We start from the raw sequence: 16482 nt of genomic DNA on the forward strand, positions 1-16482 counted from the left end.
CAGTTTGCACTCTCATTTTAAAATCAAAGATCTTGGTGAGCTTAGATACTTCCTTGGAATTGAATTTGCTAGAAGTGCAGAAGGGATAGTCATGCACCAGAGGAAATATACTCTTGATCTTATCTCTGACTTGGGGTTATCTGGAGCCAAGCCAGCTAATTCATCACTTGAGCTACATGAGAAACTTACATCTACAGAACTTGATTGTCTTATAGATACTAAGGATGATCATTTACTCACTGATATCAGCACCTATCAAAGACTTATTGGTAGATTGAGTTTTATCGAAAAAATGATTTTTCGAAAAGAACTTGTTTTATTTTAAGGTATTTTCGATTTTTAGGAGTCGCCACTTAATTTTTAAGAAAAATCAAGAAAACTTATTTCCAAAACAACTTAAACAGAAAAAATTTGTTTTGAAAATATTTTAGGAGGTTCGAGATTCTTATTAGTGTCTAAGGAAGGTGTAAGGCATTTAAGACACTCTGCTAACTTACGATCTTCCGGCGATTAACAATTTGACTATTTTTGTTTTAACTTGCAAATCTTTAAGTTGAACTTATTAAAATTTCATTTAGACAAATCTACAAGTCTCAAAATGTTTATCTTGCAATTTGAGAATATATTTCATTTAAACAAACTTTATGAATTTTGAAATATTGTCGTTTCTAAGTTTGATTTTAAAATTTTCAAGTTTGATAAAATAAAACGCGTTCGATGGGGTTTGGATTCTTCTAACCCTAAACTAAATGGCATTTAAAGCAAAATTATAAACAAGTAGTAAAACGGAACAAAGAGAGGGAGAGAGAGAGGGGGAGAGATTTGGGTCCAACTTCGGTTCTGTTCCCCTTGACCGAATGTTGGACCCACCTGCTTTTGGGTTTTTAACCCGTTTTGTACCTGTCCTAATCTAAACTTACAAACATAACTACAAGAAAAATAAAAATACAAGGGCTTATGCCCGTTACAAAAAAATAATAACACAAAATACAAAATGAAAAAGTCTTCTAATTCGTTTGGGTTTCTTCGACCTCCATAGGATTAGACCGTGCGCATCCGCCTCGATGGATTGACTCGTTTGAGAAGTCGACCCTCAATGGCTCCAGGGTAAAGCTAGGGAAAACGGGAGTTCGTGAAGAACTCGAATAAAATCATGCAAAAGCAAACAAATAAAAGACATTAGCGCAATGCTCCATTTTTAGACGAAAATAATATCAATCATAGCAATATATAAATTCACAAATTCCGAGGCATTATTTTATTATAATACACATGCGAATAATAATGAATTGTATCCACCATTATCAAATCTCAACATCAATTATGGCGCACACAACAAACGAACATGATATATAAACAAAACATAGACCATAATATCGTGCGTGAAAGGGAGTGGGCTGTGAATCACCTGCCATTTTTAATCATACCTATACCAAACCAAAGACAATACCTTAATTACAAAACAAAACTAACACTTTGCTCTATCAGTCAAACTATTCAACTGTTCCAAAGAAAAGATGGTTGTCCCTCTAAGCTACGTCAGTCCGGTATAGTCCAACCCAATTTAAACAAGAAATCTACAATTTTAGCTGGAAAAGACACAAGAATAAAAGACAGATTTTTTTTTTTTTTTTTGCAAACCAAAACAACAAAAGCGCAATATAATGTTTAACATCAATGTTCTAGCAAGCAGACATGTATTTAAAGCCGAAGAGAGGGTGACATCGATCTTTTAAGGTTGTAAACCTTCTGAAACCAGACTATGACATGGACCCAACCTAAAATCAGTAACGTACGTCCGCTAGGAAACGAGTTTGATAATCGTCTCCAAATTACGAAATCATTCGAACAAGACAAAGGGGGCAACACATAACTTCGAACGATCAAACGCCACAGCCAAAGTCTCGAATTTTGACACCTCAATTCATTCTTCCAACTTGGGGTGAAGGAATGAAAGATGAGATATCGAATGCTAAACTCCAGTCAGATTCAAATATGTTAGCAAAAGAAATGTGCTCAAATGCAGATAACAGAATGTCGTCTTTTAGTCGAATCACCGAGCTTCTAAGCTCTAGCCAGATGACATGTTCAATCAGACGAAATAAATAAGAACATATGAGTTCTATATGTAAAAGAAAAACAGCAAAACAGATCCAATACACACAACAAATGATATCGATTCAATGGTGTCAAGCCAACCAGCAACACACAACCAAAGTTCTCGCCCTCAAATCATCCATCGAAACCAAAAAAAGAGAAGGGAATTTCGTAAAGTGTGTTTACCTGTCGAGGAGCAGCGAACAGGGACGGGTACGAGCAGAGGGAGGAGGCGACGACTTCACACACCACTCGAACGACAACTCGAACACCCAAGTGAGGGAAGGAAGCCGATGGATCGATCAACTCTTCCGAAATACGCAAGAAAAGCTAAATAACTTTGACTGCTCTGCTGCAACAGAGGGAAGAAAAACCAAGTATCTTCTCGAAAGGTTTTTGTAACTCTTTGTGATGAGACTATCCCCAGCTTTCCAACCTCCAAATTTCTAACTCAGAACAGACAGAACCAACAATTCTTTTCGACAAAAATTCCAATTCAATCGTCCAACCCAAAAGAAAACTAACCCCCAAAACTCCAACCCTCAAAGTTTGTTTTTCTACAGCGAACAGAAAATACCAAAATATTTTCGATAATAGGTTTTTGTATCCTCCGTGATGACTCCCAATTCTCCCAGTAAAATCGTCCGACCTAAAATCTGAAGAGGGAGGGGGTTTAAATAGAACAACGACTAGGGTTTTCGACGGGGGAGGGCTTGCAGAATGTATTTTCGGCCCATTTCAATTTGAAATTCGAATTCCCTCCGAATCCGAGGGAATATGCCCTCTGAGATCCGAATCTCCAACGGATGGGATTGAAGTGGACGGGCGAGATCAAGTCGTAGTACTTGCGTGGCGCAATCTCGCGCTGTAAGGACGAAAGGCGCGTCTGGCAAAGGCTGAAATCCAGCCTACCCTGCTGCTAGGCGTACTGGCGAGGAGCGTACGCATATTGACGAGGAGACGAGGGACATACGCGTGAAGAGACGCGGCGAGAGGGATGAGAGAGGGAGGGGGATCGCGTGGGGTACTGACGCAGGTTCCCATTTTGGGGATCGTTGTGGCTGGCTTCTGTTTTTTTTTGTTCTGAAGAAACGTGGGGGGTCGCGTTTTCCGTTTCGGGGGTCTGTTTTTGCTGCGTTTTTTTCTGAGTTTGGTGCTGTCTGGGAATGGCGTGGGTGTTGGGTGAAGAGGAAGAAAGGGGGAAAAGGGTCTGGGTCGGGTCGGGTCGGACTGAATTGGGTGGGTTGGGATTAAGTTTAGTGGGTTGGGTAATTTTATTTAAATGGATAAATGGGCCTGGGGATTGTTGGGTCTAAAAAATAAAAGGGGGTGTTGGACTGCTGGGAATTGAGGGGAAAAAGGGGTGTTGGGCCTGGAAATTAATTTTAAGTTGGGTTGGTTTCGAATATACACAAGATATACCGGCTATATACACAACTATGTAAACATTAAATCGTTATATTTTCGCAATATTATAAAACTAATTAACTTAAGTAATTTGGAAAACTAATGAAGCTCGCTAATTGAATTACGCCGACGTGGGTCAAAATTGGGTGTCAACAGATTGTTGTATCTTACTCATACAAGACCTGATATCTCGTTTGCTGTCCAGACATTAAGTCAATTCATGCATTCTCCAAAGTTATCTCATATGGCTGCTGCTACTAGAGTTGTTCGATATCTCAAGAAATCTCCTGGTCTAGGAATTTTTCTTTCTTCAGATTGTGGTTCCACTTTAACTGCATTCTGTGATGCTGATTGGGCCTCATGTCCTAATACTCAACGATCAGTTACTGGTTATTTGATTAAATTTGGTTCTTCACCTGTTTCATGGAAATCCAAAAAACAATCCACCATTTCTCGTAGCTCAGCTGAAGCTGAATATCACAGCCTTGCATCCATTGTGGCAGGAATTATCTGGCTTGTAGGCTTATTTACAGCACTGAATGTCAAGATACCTGTTCCTGTACCATTACATTGTGATAGCAAATCTTCTATTCAGATAGCTTCTAATCCTGTTTTCCATGAGCGCACAAAGCACATCGATATTGACTGTCATTTCATTCGCGAAAGAATACACACTGGACTGATATCACTTCATCATCTCTGCACTTCAGAGCAACAGGCTGATATTCTCACCAAAGGCTTAGTTTTCCGTCAACATTCTTATCTTCTTTCCAAGCTAGGAATGAAAAATATTTTCATAGCTCCTAGCTTGAGGGGGGGTGTTGAGGAATTGACAAGTTGTATTGCAGTGTATTGAAGGGATTACTACAAATTGTTATTAGTTTGTTAGTATTTTTGTTAGTTAGTTAAATTGGTTGGTTAGTAAATTGATTAGTTAGTTAATTACCATTAAGTAGTTAGTATAAAATAGTCATTTTACTTTTCTTTGTAAGCCGTTAGAGAATATGAATGTTGAGCTTGTCACGTTTTCTCTCTGATTCCTATCATTCTTCTTCTTCTCCTCAACACAATTTCAGTTGCTTCACTGCACACTTTCATGGCAGATGCTTAATTCTAACACAATGTTCTTATCTGTGTGAGCACTTAGTCCTCTTTTAGTCTTTACCAAAAAGAAGGATTTCCTTGAGGCCATAAAAGTTGAGTGAATTTTTCAACTTTATGAGGGATGTTAGAATCAAGAATGCCCATGCTTTCAAATAATGGAATTGAAGGATGGTATTGTCCCACATAGCCATAAAAGGGTTTGGTTGAAATGTTTTTAAGTTTGGTTTGTAAAAGGGAGATCAAAAATCTCTTGTGAGACTTTAAAAATAGATTTTTGAAGGTTTATTGGAATTTTATCAAAGTAAGCTTCAAAACAACCATATTCTACTAGTGCTTTGTGAACTTGGCTTTTCACTTGATTCCATACAAGTGTGTCTGGCTTTAAATCTTCATGAGAAAGGTTTATTTTTGGACCCCATTTTTTATAGGAAGAATAGATTTTTGTTATATATTAATTTTTCTTAATTCTATGCATGCAATTGGATCTATTTAAAAAGAATTTGAAATAAGTGAAGGCAAGTAGTTTTCCCATGTGATAACAAAAATAACAAATCTTTAATGCAAATTGCTTATTAATCAGCAGCGATAAGTAGGCCTTCCTAATTTATAGCATTGTTGCTAAACAAATTAAGCTTTCTTAGTATGTAGACAAAATTGAAAATTCAATAATTTTGAAGTTTTGGTTTGAATTTTGTGGATTGTGGAAGAAAATATTTGTGGTAAAGAAAATGAATTCTCAAAAATTAAAAGGATTTGGATTTTTTTTATTGGAGTTTCTATGGGGTTTATATGATTTATAGGGTTATTATCCCTCCCAATCTATCAAGGTCAGTTTTTTATGTTGCTTTTTCTTTGTTAGTTTTATTTGTATATTTTTTTTTAAAAAAAAATCATTATCTATTAATACTAAACCATTTTCATTTTAATGATTTTTTTATTTATTATTGTAATTATAAAATTAGAATGACTCTTCTTGATTCACTATAGATAAAGAAAATTTCAAATACTTTCCATACAAATTGAAAACAATAGGGAGTGGGTGTTTTTATATTATTAAAGATTTATCAGTTAAGCAAAGTAATATTTTTTTGAGTTGTGCTTATAGCGTATTTAAAATTTATTTTTTAAAAAAAAATTGTGTAGCTAAAGCAAGTGATATATGATAGGAAAAGATATAGGTGAAATTAAAATTTAAATTTTATGATTTTCGTATTTAAATCAGATTGTGCTTTTGAAGTTAAAATTTATTTTTTTGTGTACATGGGGTGAAAGCAAGTGGTATACATATCATGATATTGAGATATTAGGTGAAATCATTATTTAAATTTTACATATTTAACGTTTGGTGATTTAGCATTAATTTATCATATTTTAAAGTTATGACTCCCTTTCATTATTTATTATAATTTTAGTGAATTTTTATATTGCGTAGTGATCATGAGTTGTCGTCTAGTTCTAAGAGGAGATATGATAAATAAAAACACAAAGAAGGGTCTTCTTAAATCTTTGTTGTATCCACAAAATTCAACATTATTATTGTATCCTAAAAAAATCAACATATCATTGTTGTATCTTCAGAAAATTCATCATATATAATCTTATAGATAATTTCAAATTCTTCATTCTTTTTCTTTTTCTTTTTGCTGATCTACTTGTAATTTGTAGATTATTTGAACTTCAAGAAGAGTTTTTAAATTTTAATTAACTGACGATGAAATACATAAGCTGTAATTTTTTTTATTAATTTTCTGCCATCAATTAGTTTTGAATTATTCTTGAACAATTTTTCTTTTCTATTTCTCCTCTTACATCTAATTGTAAGAACAAAGTCTCTAATATTACTGTTAAGCTTTCATAGGTGTCTAGCAAATATGTGTACGTTAGTTTACTTATAAATAGAAGAAAAAAAATATGTGCATTTTCTGTTAAACTGTAATTTTTTAACATTTATATTATAAAAAATAGTGTAACTTCCTTAGTAAAAGAATTTTGTAAAAATATATAAGTACTAATTTGAATTATGTAAGATCTTAAAATAGGCAAAACCTCTAAGCATTTGTAAACTATTGTTACTATATCATGATTATATGTGTTGATTACTTTTCTTTTTAAGCTATGATCTTTTTGATTAAACAAGAAAAATGTCACTACACCAAAACACAAATAATGATGTTTAAAAATTAAGGGAATCGCTCTTTTATTTTTATTTTTTGGATGAACTTTATTAAACAAGAAAAATGTCACTACACCAAAGCAAGTTTTATGTTTTTCAAGACGGGGACTATTGTTCAAGTTACTACAGTTTATTAAGCAAATTAAATTTAATTAGACACCACAATAGGTCTTCAAAGCAGATTCACATTGCATGCCTTCTTCAGTGTAGCTAAAAGTAATGAATTCAAGATGAGTAAAGGGCTTATAGAGTAAAGGATGTTCTTCATCTACCAGCTCTTTTGGTGCCTTTATCATGTATCCTGTTTTAGGTATTGTAAACAAACCAATTGAGTATCTTGCTTCATTTCCTTTCATCATCACTCTATGAAATGGTGCATGCATTCGACCATTTGTCCATGCCTACATACAAAACAATCCATAACTATATTTTTAAAAACCTAAAGAAAATTGAAAGAGAAAACCATGTATATATTTGAACTCCTATACACTAACAATATAAAATAAAATAAAAATCACAAGTTAAGTCATCTAAAACAATAGTTATGGATAATCTCCCATAATAAATAATATTAGCAACCTAAAGTATAAGACATGTAATACATATATACATATTAATGAGTTGAAAGAACTTACATGTAGTGAGTCTCCAATTAAGACAATAAAAGTGTCTGGTGTAGGATCAACATTGATCCACTGCCCATCTTTGGTCAAAACTTGAAGACCATTCACTTGATTTTGGTATAGTATGGTGATATTGCTCTTGTCTGTGTGAGAACTTAGTCCCATTTCATTCTCACTACTTTGAGGTGTTTTATACTTCATCAATCGAAGAAGGTAGTTTGTTGAATTCATATGCTCATCCATGTAATTTTCCACCCCTAAACTCTCCAAAATCATTCTCCTTATCATTTGGTCTAACTCTGATAGTTGCTCGGAGTATGACTGAATAGTTTTACTATCAACATGTACACATAAAAATCAAGAAGAATTTTCAACTTTGTAGTTCTAAATTTAAGTTATATCATATGTACAAAAATACCTTTTATCTTGTGGTCATGATATGTGGAAAGTTCAAATTAAAATGTTACCAAAAAAGAAAAAGTATCATTCTTTTTTAAACAGACTAAAAATGAAAACAGGTCATTCTTTTTTACCAGAAAGTAGTATTTCCTTGAGGCCATAGAATTTGAGTGAATTTTTCAGCTTTATGTGGGATGTTAGCATCATCGATGCCCATGCTTTCATATAGTGGAATTGAAGGGTGGTAGAATCCAACATAGCCATTGAAGGGTTTGGTTCTAATGCTTTTAAGTTTGGTTTGTGAAGGGAGATCAAAAAGCTCTTGTGAGGATTCAAAAATAGATTTTTGAAGGCTTATTGGAAATTTATCAAAGGATGCTTCAAAACAACCATATTCTACTAGTGCTTTGTGGACTTGGCTTTTCACTTGGTTCCATACAAGTGTGTGTGGCTTTAGTTCTTTATGAGAAAAATCTATTTTTGGAAGGTTGATGTTTTTAGAATCCATATTTTCTTGAATAAGAGATTTTTGTTGTATATATGATTGGTACGCTTTATCCATGCATGTAGCTGAACCTATTTAAAGAATTTGAAATAAAACAATCCTTAAATATTGTGTATAGAGGTATTTGATCTTATTTAAATTTTAATTTTATAAAAGATAATAGAAAATTTTCATATTTAATTCGAACGGTTTAAAAGTCCAACCCTATTCTTAGGTGGGCTTGTAAGGATATCAAAAGATTGAATAAGCTAAAGTAATATAATCTCTTTTTATCTAATGATATATCTATACTAGCAACACATTATTCAATTGTTGAAGCCTATTGTTCACTTTTAAAGAGTTGAAGCCTATTATCTCACAAAATCTCATCCATTTGTAGATTATTTTTCCCTAATTTTTTTATTTACATCGTTATTAACAATATACTACTTTTAGAAACATTTATAGATGAACCATTCTATGAGAACTTGATTATGACTTTGTACCAAATATTTGGTGTGCCTCTACGCTTTAAAGGAAGTAGAGGACTAGTATAGCAAAAAGGACCATTCAAAATTATTTTTCTGGTGTTTTTGTTTATGTGATACCATTTAAATATATGTGGAGATCTTTTTCTTTTAGAAAAAAAAATATCTGAAATTTATTATTTAAAATAAAGCTTAATATTTATATGACTATAAATCATCTTATAAATTTATTTTTAAATATAAAAATATAATATTCTTCTTGAAATTGAAAAAAAAATTACGTAGTTAAGCAAACTTATACTACTTAATTACTCATCATAGTTATAGTTTCTTATGATTATCATTCGCGACTAACATTATACATTGATTATGTGGGCTGATTTTGAGTTTGTATAATTAGTTGTGTTTGTATATGTATAATTCGCCAGAATATATAATTACATATGTATAATATATTATTATCCCTCTAATGGGAAAATTATATGAAATGGCAAACATTCATAACTAATTATATCATAGGGGTATAGTTTAATTTATTTACCTTATATAATTATAGTTCTTTTTTTGGTATAATTAATGGGGTCCACAACCTATTATGTAACCAATTGTATAAAAACCTTATTTTCTAATTTTGTATATAATTATACAAAAAACAATTTTCTCTCTCCTTTTCACAAACAAATTTCTCTCTCCTTTTAAAATTCTAACGTTTTCTCCTACATTTAATACTCCACCTAGCCGATTTGAAATTCAAATTGTTATCCAAAATTAGATTTCTCCCTCCCGAAGTCGAAGTTCCCTCCCTAAGTTGAAGTCAATTTCGTAAGTACTCCTTAATTTTAGTTGTTTACCCTTTTTTTTTTACTTATATAAAATTTGTATATGTGTTCTGTTTATTATTATTTTCCATATATTTTGATGAAATAAACGATTTTTTGTTCTTGATAGATTTAAAATTGGTCAAACAATGAATGAATCATCTTCATCATTGAGGATTACAAGAGGTAGTCCTTTGCATGTCAATGTTGTTGACATTTTACCATCCTTTTCAATGGGGCTAACTCAAGATTTTGGGGTTGATGTAGGTTCTTTGGGGAAATCAAATCAAGTTATACAAGAACAAACCATGGAAGAGCTGAGATCAAAGAAGAAAAACGACCCTATGGCAGTACAACAAGTTATTAAAAATGTCAAAGCTAGAGGCATTAAAATTGTACAAGGAAGAAGAAAGAGGAAAGCTGTAAACATTTAATCAGAGGAAAATGCTTCTGATGTAGTCGGATCTGAAGAACTTCATAATCAAGAGGTAGTGTCTTAAAACACAATGTTAGATACAATTTTTTGGTTAATTAGTTGTCAATATACAAAAAATATTAAATTAAGTATTGTATATAGTATATTGCATGTTTAGTAATTGTATATAGTATATTTAAGTATTGTATACGGGAATATATGATTAGAATTTGTATATTCTATTAGTTATATACAAATTATTGAAGTTAGTACACAAAGTAATTGGATTTAGTTATATAGATGGGAAAATATCATATGTGATTATAATTTGTATATTGTAGTAGTTATATACAAATTATTGAATATAATGTCATGTTTAACTAATATATTCATGTACACATATTGTAGTTGGATTTAGTTATATAAATGGGAAAATATCATATGTGAGTATAATTTGTATATTGTAGTAGTTATATACAAATTATTGAATATAATATCATGTTTAACTAATATATTCATGTTTATTCTTTTTAATATACAAACACTGCATCTACAATAGTGTATACTTCTTCCAAAAATAAATCGTATGACATAGAAATTTTATACTATTATTCTTTTTGATATATAAACACTACATCTACAATAGTATATAATTCTATCACAAATAAAACACATGATTTATGAATATATACAATTATGAACACTGATTAAATATTGTCGTTTACAAAATATACAAATACTGCGAATAACATATACAATTACATGAACAATATATAATTGTATATTGCAAAATTTCAGCTTAACAAAATCATATTTTGAATTTTTTTTTTAAAAAAAAAAACCACATCACACTAACGAATGAACACAAATTCAGCTTAACAAAATCATATTTTGATTTTTTTTTTAAATCCAACGACCGAAAACAATTCACAATTTCTAAATCCAATTTAACATTGTATAGTTATTGCAATAATAAACAAGAAATTTCATCGAATAAAAACTTTTATTAGTATTCGATTGCAAAAACTGCTGAACTTCAGTTTCACAAAGAGCAAAAAAAATAATTATTTTTTTTGTTTCAATGGCTGTATGAATTTTTTTTTTTGAATTTGAACGTTTAGCTTAAAAAAAGGGACGTTTCCCTAAAATTGTGGCATTATCTTGATTTATTGTTACCATATTTAATGCTTCAGTTACAAACAACTTTTTAAAATAGAATTGTATAAATAAATAAAAAAAATTTATATACAAAATTAAAGACACCTTTAATAACTAAACTATACTCATATAATGTAATTAGGTAAACTATATCCATATAATGTTATTTAATCAAATAAGTTTGCCATATATGAAATTTTCCCTAAATTGTATATGTATATTGGTTATATTGTTGTATGTTATATATATGCAATTGTATATATGACAAGCAAGATTGGGAGAGAGAGGAGACAGGCAAGCGAGATAGGGAGAGGGAGGAGAGATGCAAGCGAGAAAGGGCAAAGAGTGGGAGAGAGGTGATTTGGATGTGTATATCGATTAGATAAGGGAAAATTTCATATATGACAAACTTATTTGATTAAATAACATTATATGGGTATAGTTTACCTAATTACATTATATGGGTATAGTTTAGTTATTAAAGTTGTCTTTAATTTTGTATATAAATTTTTTTTTATTTATTTATACAATTCTATTTATTTAATCGATATACACATCCAAATAACCTCTCTCCCACTCTTTGCCCTTTCTCGCTTGCATCTCTCCTCCCTCTCCCTGTCTCGCTTGCCTGTCTCCTCTCTCTCCCAATCTTGCTTGTCATATATACAATTGCATATATATAACATACAACAATATAACCAATATACATATACAATTTACCTCTCTCCAACTCTTTTCCATCTGTTGCTCGCCTCTCTCAATCTCCTCGCCTCTCCTCTACTCTTCCAATCTCACTTGTCATATATATATATATATATATATATATATATATATATATGAATACATATGTATAATATATAATTATCTAACGATATACATATGCAATTGACCTCTCTCCCACTTTTTGCCCTCTCTCACTGGCCTCTCTCTTCTCTACCAATCTTGCTCGTCTCTCTCCTCCCTATAACATATAGCTGCAAATTATAATTATCAAATTATAGCTATAGAGAGTAATTAGACCATTTTTGAATAGTTATATGTGAAGGTTTTTCTTCTTTAATTTTCATAAGACAAATTCTTCCGGCCCAATATAGTAAAGTAAGGACTAAACAGACCATTCACAGGACAACAACCACTTTGGGATATGATCCCATACGAATCAAAACTTTAGTGGACCACTCTATTATATAAGTTAATTCCTAATTTTTATTTCACGTCATAAGATAAATTATGGTGCCTCCTGTATCTCATAAAGCTTTATATCCATAGAAAACATTTTTAATTTTTATTTTATTTTGACCTGTATGAAATTTCTTTTTTTGCTACCGCTAATAAAAATTAAATCATTATTTTAGACGATGCATGTGTAGAAAAAAAATGCTATTTTTAAATCTACTTTTTTCTATTTTTCAAACTGTAGTAATATATTTTTTCACCCACATTTGTTAAATGTCAATGTTAAATTATTCATTTTGAACTCACATTAAATATGAAGATCTAAATTAGAGTACAAAAGAAATCAAATTCCTTAGATGCATCATACATGAACAATATTTCATTGTGTTCATTATACAAATTACAAACAAGCAACATAGAAAGTAAATTACTAGGTTTGAATATAGAAAATTAAAAGAACCCAAACATAAATTACATGAAAATTCATATAATAATATCAAACACCACAAAAATCTTCTACTAAATTCTGTGATCTTCGACCACGTTCTGTATCAAAAAACTTGATCAAATCAAGATGAACAAATGGCTTAAACTTCAATGGATGTTCTTCATCAATTAATTCTTCATCCACTTCTATAATTTTATCATTCTTTAAAAAAGTAAATAATCCAATAGTATATCTTGTTTCACTCCCATTTATATCCATAATTACCCTATGTATTGGAGTAAGCACCCTATCATTGCTCCATCCCTATAAAAATAAAAAACACGAGTTCAACTTATGTATACAGATCGCGAATAAAATATAATTGTGATATAAGTTGTAGTAATATATATACTTACTCTGAGTGCTTCACCAGCCATGACTACAAAAGAAGATGGTGGAAACTCAAGAGTTATCCATTGAAGGTCTCGAGTTTGAACTTCTAACCCTGAAATGTGATTTTGGTATAGTATGGTAGTGAACGTTTTATCGGTATGAGGGGGAAACACCATGCTAGTTTCCTTAGTCTTTGGAGTGTTATATTTCAAATATCTAAGGAGATATGTGGTTGATTCAACATATGATTCACAATTTTTTGTGATTCCATAGCTCTCAAATAACATTCTAACAACCTTGTTGTCCAACGCCGCCACAATCTTGGAAAACATCAACGAACTCTCACTAAAACCAACAAAAGATAGGATTCAAAACGAGTTAAATCATATATATGTACACGTGTCATGTCAAATATATATTCTGAACTCACTGAATCTAAATTCTGATATGATTGCGATATTAAATGTAACAAAGAACATGAGAAATGATTAGTTAATTACCAGAAAGAGTCATTTCCTTGTGGCCACATGAGGTTGGAAAAGGTTTGAATACCTTGAGAAGTAGTTGCATAATCAATACCAAAAGCCTCATGATTAGGTAGAAATGAAATTTGGCCAACATAACCATGATAAGGCTTTTCACTAATGTTTAGGACTTTTCTCTCTAAAGGAAGTTCAAATAATTGTTGTGAATTATCTTGAAAAATGGATTTTTGAAGTTGTGGTGAAATTTTGTCATAAAGTGCTATGAAACAACCATGGTTTTCAAAGGCATGTCTAATTTCTTTACAGGTAGATTCCCAAGTAGTTGTGCCTGGCCTTAATTCTTCATTGTTGAAATCTACTACTAGTAGTTTTGGTGGAGTTGTTAGAGAACCCATAGTATATCTCTATAGTTCTTTGTTTTTTCTTTTTGTTCTTTTGGTTGCCCAAAAAATGTCTAATTGCTTGGTTTTATATAGGCTTCTTGTAGAAAAAAAAACTTTATTCCTATCTTATTTTAGATCATTGGAACCCCTATTAACCATTGAGTTTTAACTTATTTACACCGATTGTGCAAAGGCAATTTTGATGTTACAACATGTTAAATTACATTTTTATGGAAAATATTTATTTATATATAAATTAGTAGGTGTTTGGTCATGCGATGTCATATCATGATATGATATCGTGAGATGGAATTAGCGTTTGGATATGCAATTTCACGTTGATTCCATCTCATGATACCATATCATGAGATGTGATCCATATTCTTCAAAAAGCATGATATAGAATTACATGGTGATTTCATATCATGATTTGAGATATTTTGATATAAAAATCGATCCACAAGTTTATATTTTATTAAAACAACCCCACATTTATATCTACTAACCATTTGTATCATATTTAAATAAAATTTATAATCACATCATTACTTTTTAAAATTTGTCATTCTCATCGACATAAAATTTATTATTCTCACCAATTTATAGTCATTTTAACTTACACCAATCGATTGTTAAAGTGATGAAATATTTATGGTCTATAAACATGAAAGTATAGTTGTGGATGATATTGACCAACAAATAGCTCAAAGTAACAATGTTGGTTTATCTTCTCCGCCACATGATCAAGAAATGCAAGTTCAACTTGAGAAAATTGTTCGTACTAGGTGGGAGGATTATATAAAAAACTAGTACACTACAATTATGTTTAATTTTTTTTATTAAATTAAAACTAGATGAAACAATTACTTAAGTGGAGAACAAATATCTTTATAATAATGATACTTTATCATGCGATATTATAATTTTTTTATTTGATAAAATTGAATAAATAATTGGGACTATTTTAATAATTTTACAACTTATGAGATTTTTATGTTGATGAGAAAATATACAACACAAAAATTCCATATCGCATGTCCAAATAAAATTCAAATTTCATCTTATGATTCCATATCATGATATCATATCATGATTCCATATTATGATACCATATCGCATGGTCAAACGGCCCTTAATCTTTTAAATACAAAGTGTTTGAAGTTGACGGAGGAGTAGTTAATTGGTATTTGGCTTCTCTCCAATTCCTTCATTACCTTTTTAATATTTTGACATGTGTCATGCAAATAATCTAATGGCTAAGATTTGTTTGGTTAAATAAAGAATTTTACCAGATAATATTTCTCTCGCTTCTTGTTGTGCTTAGAATCCTTTCTTCTCTGCCATAATTTATTTTTTCAAACTTTTTTTTTTTTTTTGCAGAAAATCAACAATAGATTTATTAATTTTATTTATAGTGTTGATACTTGAAATAAATTCATTTTATTTTTAATTATGAATAATTTTTCAATTGACATCTCTCTCACAAAGTTTAATTGAAATTTCACTACTGATGAAAAGAAAAGTTTATGAAAAAATACCATTTTTCATGCCTTTTCAGATCCTTTAGTTGAATTTTGCAGAAACTCTTAATTGCAAAAATTGATGTTACGAAGAAGACGACATAGTTTTGTGGATTATCATTGTGATCGAACCAAGCTTCAAAGAAGTAGTCTCATGGATTGGATTTTTTAAATTTTATAACCCAAGTTCATTCTTTGAATTTTGTGTTCTTTTATCACGATGTGAAAATAACGAAACGAAAGAGCGATTTGCTGTTAACAAAGCAAATTCTTTGATGATTCAAAAAAGGTTTGTTACAGAATTAGGTGAGAGAGAAATAAAAATAATGATTGGTAATCATGATTAATGATATTTGATTATAATTTAAAGATTGTTTTATTTAAATAAATATGGACCATTAAATTTTAAAATTGGCAAATAATATTAAATTTTAATATGCATTGAACCAACCGAATAGATTAGTATAGTGGAGAGGAGCCTCTTGAAGTTAATTGGTTGTTTTCTAAAGGATTTATTTACTTATTTGTAGAGTACTATTTATTAATTATGATGATGATTGATGAGGAATATAATGCTAATTACATTTAACCGATTGATCCTGACAAATTGGCTCCAATTAGGACCACAGTCTCTTTCGAACTTCTAAGAAAAAGGTTTTATTAAATTATGGCTTATGTAAGCAAAATTGATGTTATGAAGACTACAATGTTTATTGCGTATGAAACAGACTTTTCAGACTTATTTAACCATTAATTTAAAGATCAAAAAGTAATCAGTCATAACTTGAACGATATATTGATCATATAATTCAATAAAAAGAGATGTAAAACATGAAAAGTATAATATCCTTCGCGAAACAAAAATGACTATTTTATTCTTATAATGTATGAATTACGAACACGAAATTTTGGACTCCATCATATATATTAAT

The 16482-nt window shown here is 30.6% G+C and overlaps 2 protein-coding genes across 2 annotated transcripts; both read right to left on the bottom strand.

The window, feature by feature from the left end:
• Positions 1–6824: 6824 nt before the first annotated feature.
• Positions 6825–8344, bottom strand: LOC101244296 (probable 2-oxoglutarate-dependent dioxygenase AOP1). The gene is made up of 3 exons (XM_004241670.4): positions 7938–8344; positions 7417–7738; positions 6825–7182 (listed from the first exon to the last, which is right to left on the bottom strand). The coding sequence occupies exons 1-3, from the start codon at positions 8309–8311 to the stop codon at positions 6934–6936; spliced, it is 945 nt and encodes a 314-aa protein (XP_004241718.1). The 5' UTR covers positions 8312–8344; the 3' UTR covers positions 6825–6933.
• A 4324-nt stretch (positions 8345–12668) lies between these two features.
• On the bottom strand, positions 12669–14252 carry LOC101244005 (probable 2-oxoglutarate-dependent dioxygenase AOP1). The gene is made up of 3 exons (XM_004241669.5): positions 13663–14252; positions 13186–13507; positions 12669–13093 (listed from the first exon to the last, which is right to left on the bottom strand). Exons 1-3 carry the CDS (start codon positions 14040–14042, stop codon positions 12839–12841), a joined length of 957 nt encoding a protein of 318 aa, XP_004241717.1. The 5' UTR covers positions 14043–14252; the 3' UTR covers positions 12669–12838.
• Between the last annotated feature and the right edge of the window lie 2230 nt (positions 14253–16482).

The sequence above is a fragment of the Solanum lycopersicum genome, chromosome 6 (assembly GCF_036512215.1).
Source record: "Solanum lycopersicum chromosome 6, SLM_r2.1".
NCBI lineage: Eukaryota > Viridiplantae > Streptophyta > Magnoliopsida > Solanales > Solanaceae > Solanum > Solanum lycopersicum.

What these genes read in the sequence shown, in the direction of transcription:
- LOC101244296 (XM_004241670.4), bottom strand. Translation starts at nt 8,311, where the DNA reads ATGGATTCTAAAAACATCAACCTTCCAAAAATAGATTTTTCTCATAAA. An exon ending in CAAGGAAATACTACTTTCTG is followed by an intron (nt 7,739 to 7,937) that starts GTAAAAAAGAAT and finishes ACATGTTGATAG; the next exon opens with TAAAACTATTCAGTCATACT. An exon ending in TAATTGGAGACTCACTACAT is followed by an intron (nt 7,183 to 7,416) that starts GTAAGTTCTTTC and finishes TTTTGTATGTAG; the next exon opens with GCATGGACAAATGGTCGAAT.
- LOC101244005 (XM_004241669.5), bottom strand. Translation starts at nt 14,042, where the DNA reads ATGGGTTCTCTAACAACTCCACCAAAACTACTAGTAGTAGATTTCAAC. An exon ending in CAAGGAAATGACTCTTTCTG is followed by an intron (nt 13,508 to 13,662) that starts GTAATTAACTAA and finishes TGTTGGTTTTAG; the next exon opens with TGAGAGTTCGTTGATGTTTT. An exon ending in TGGCTGGTGAAGCACTCAGA is followed by an intron (nt 13,094 to 13,185) that starts GTAAGTATATAT and finishes TTATTTTTATAG; the next exon opens with GGATGGAGCAATGATAGGGT.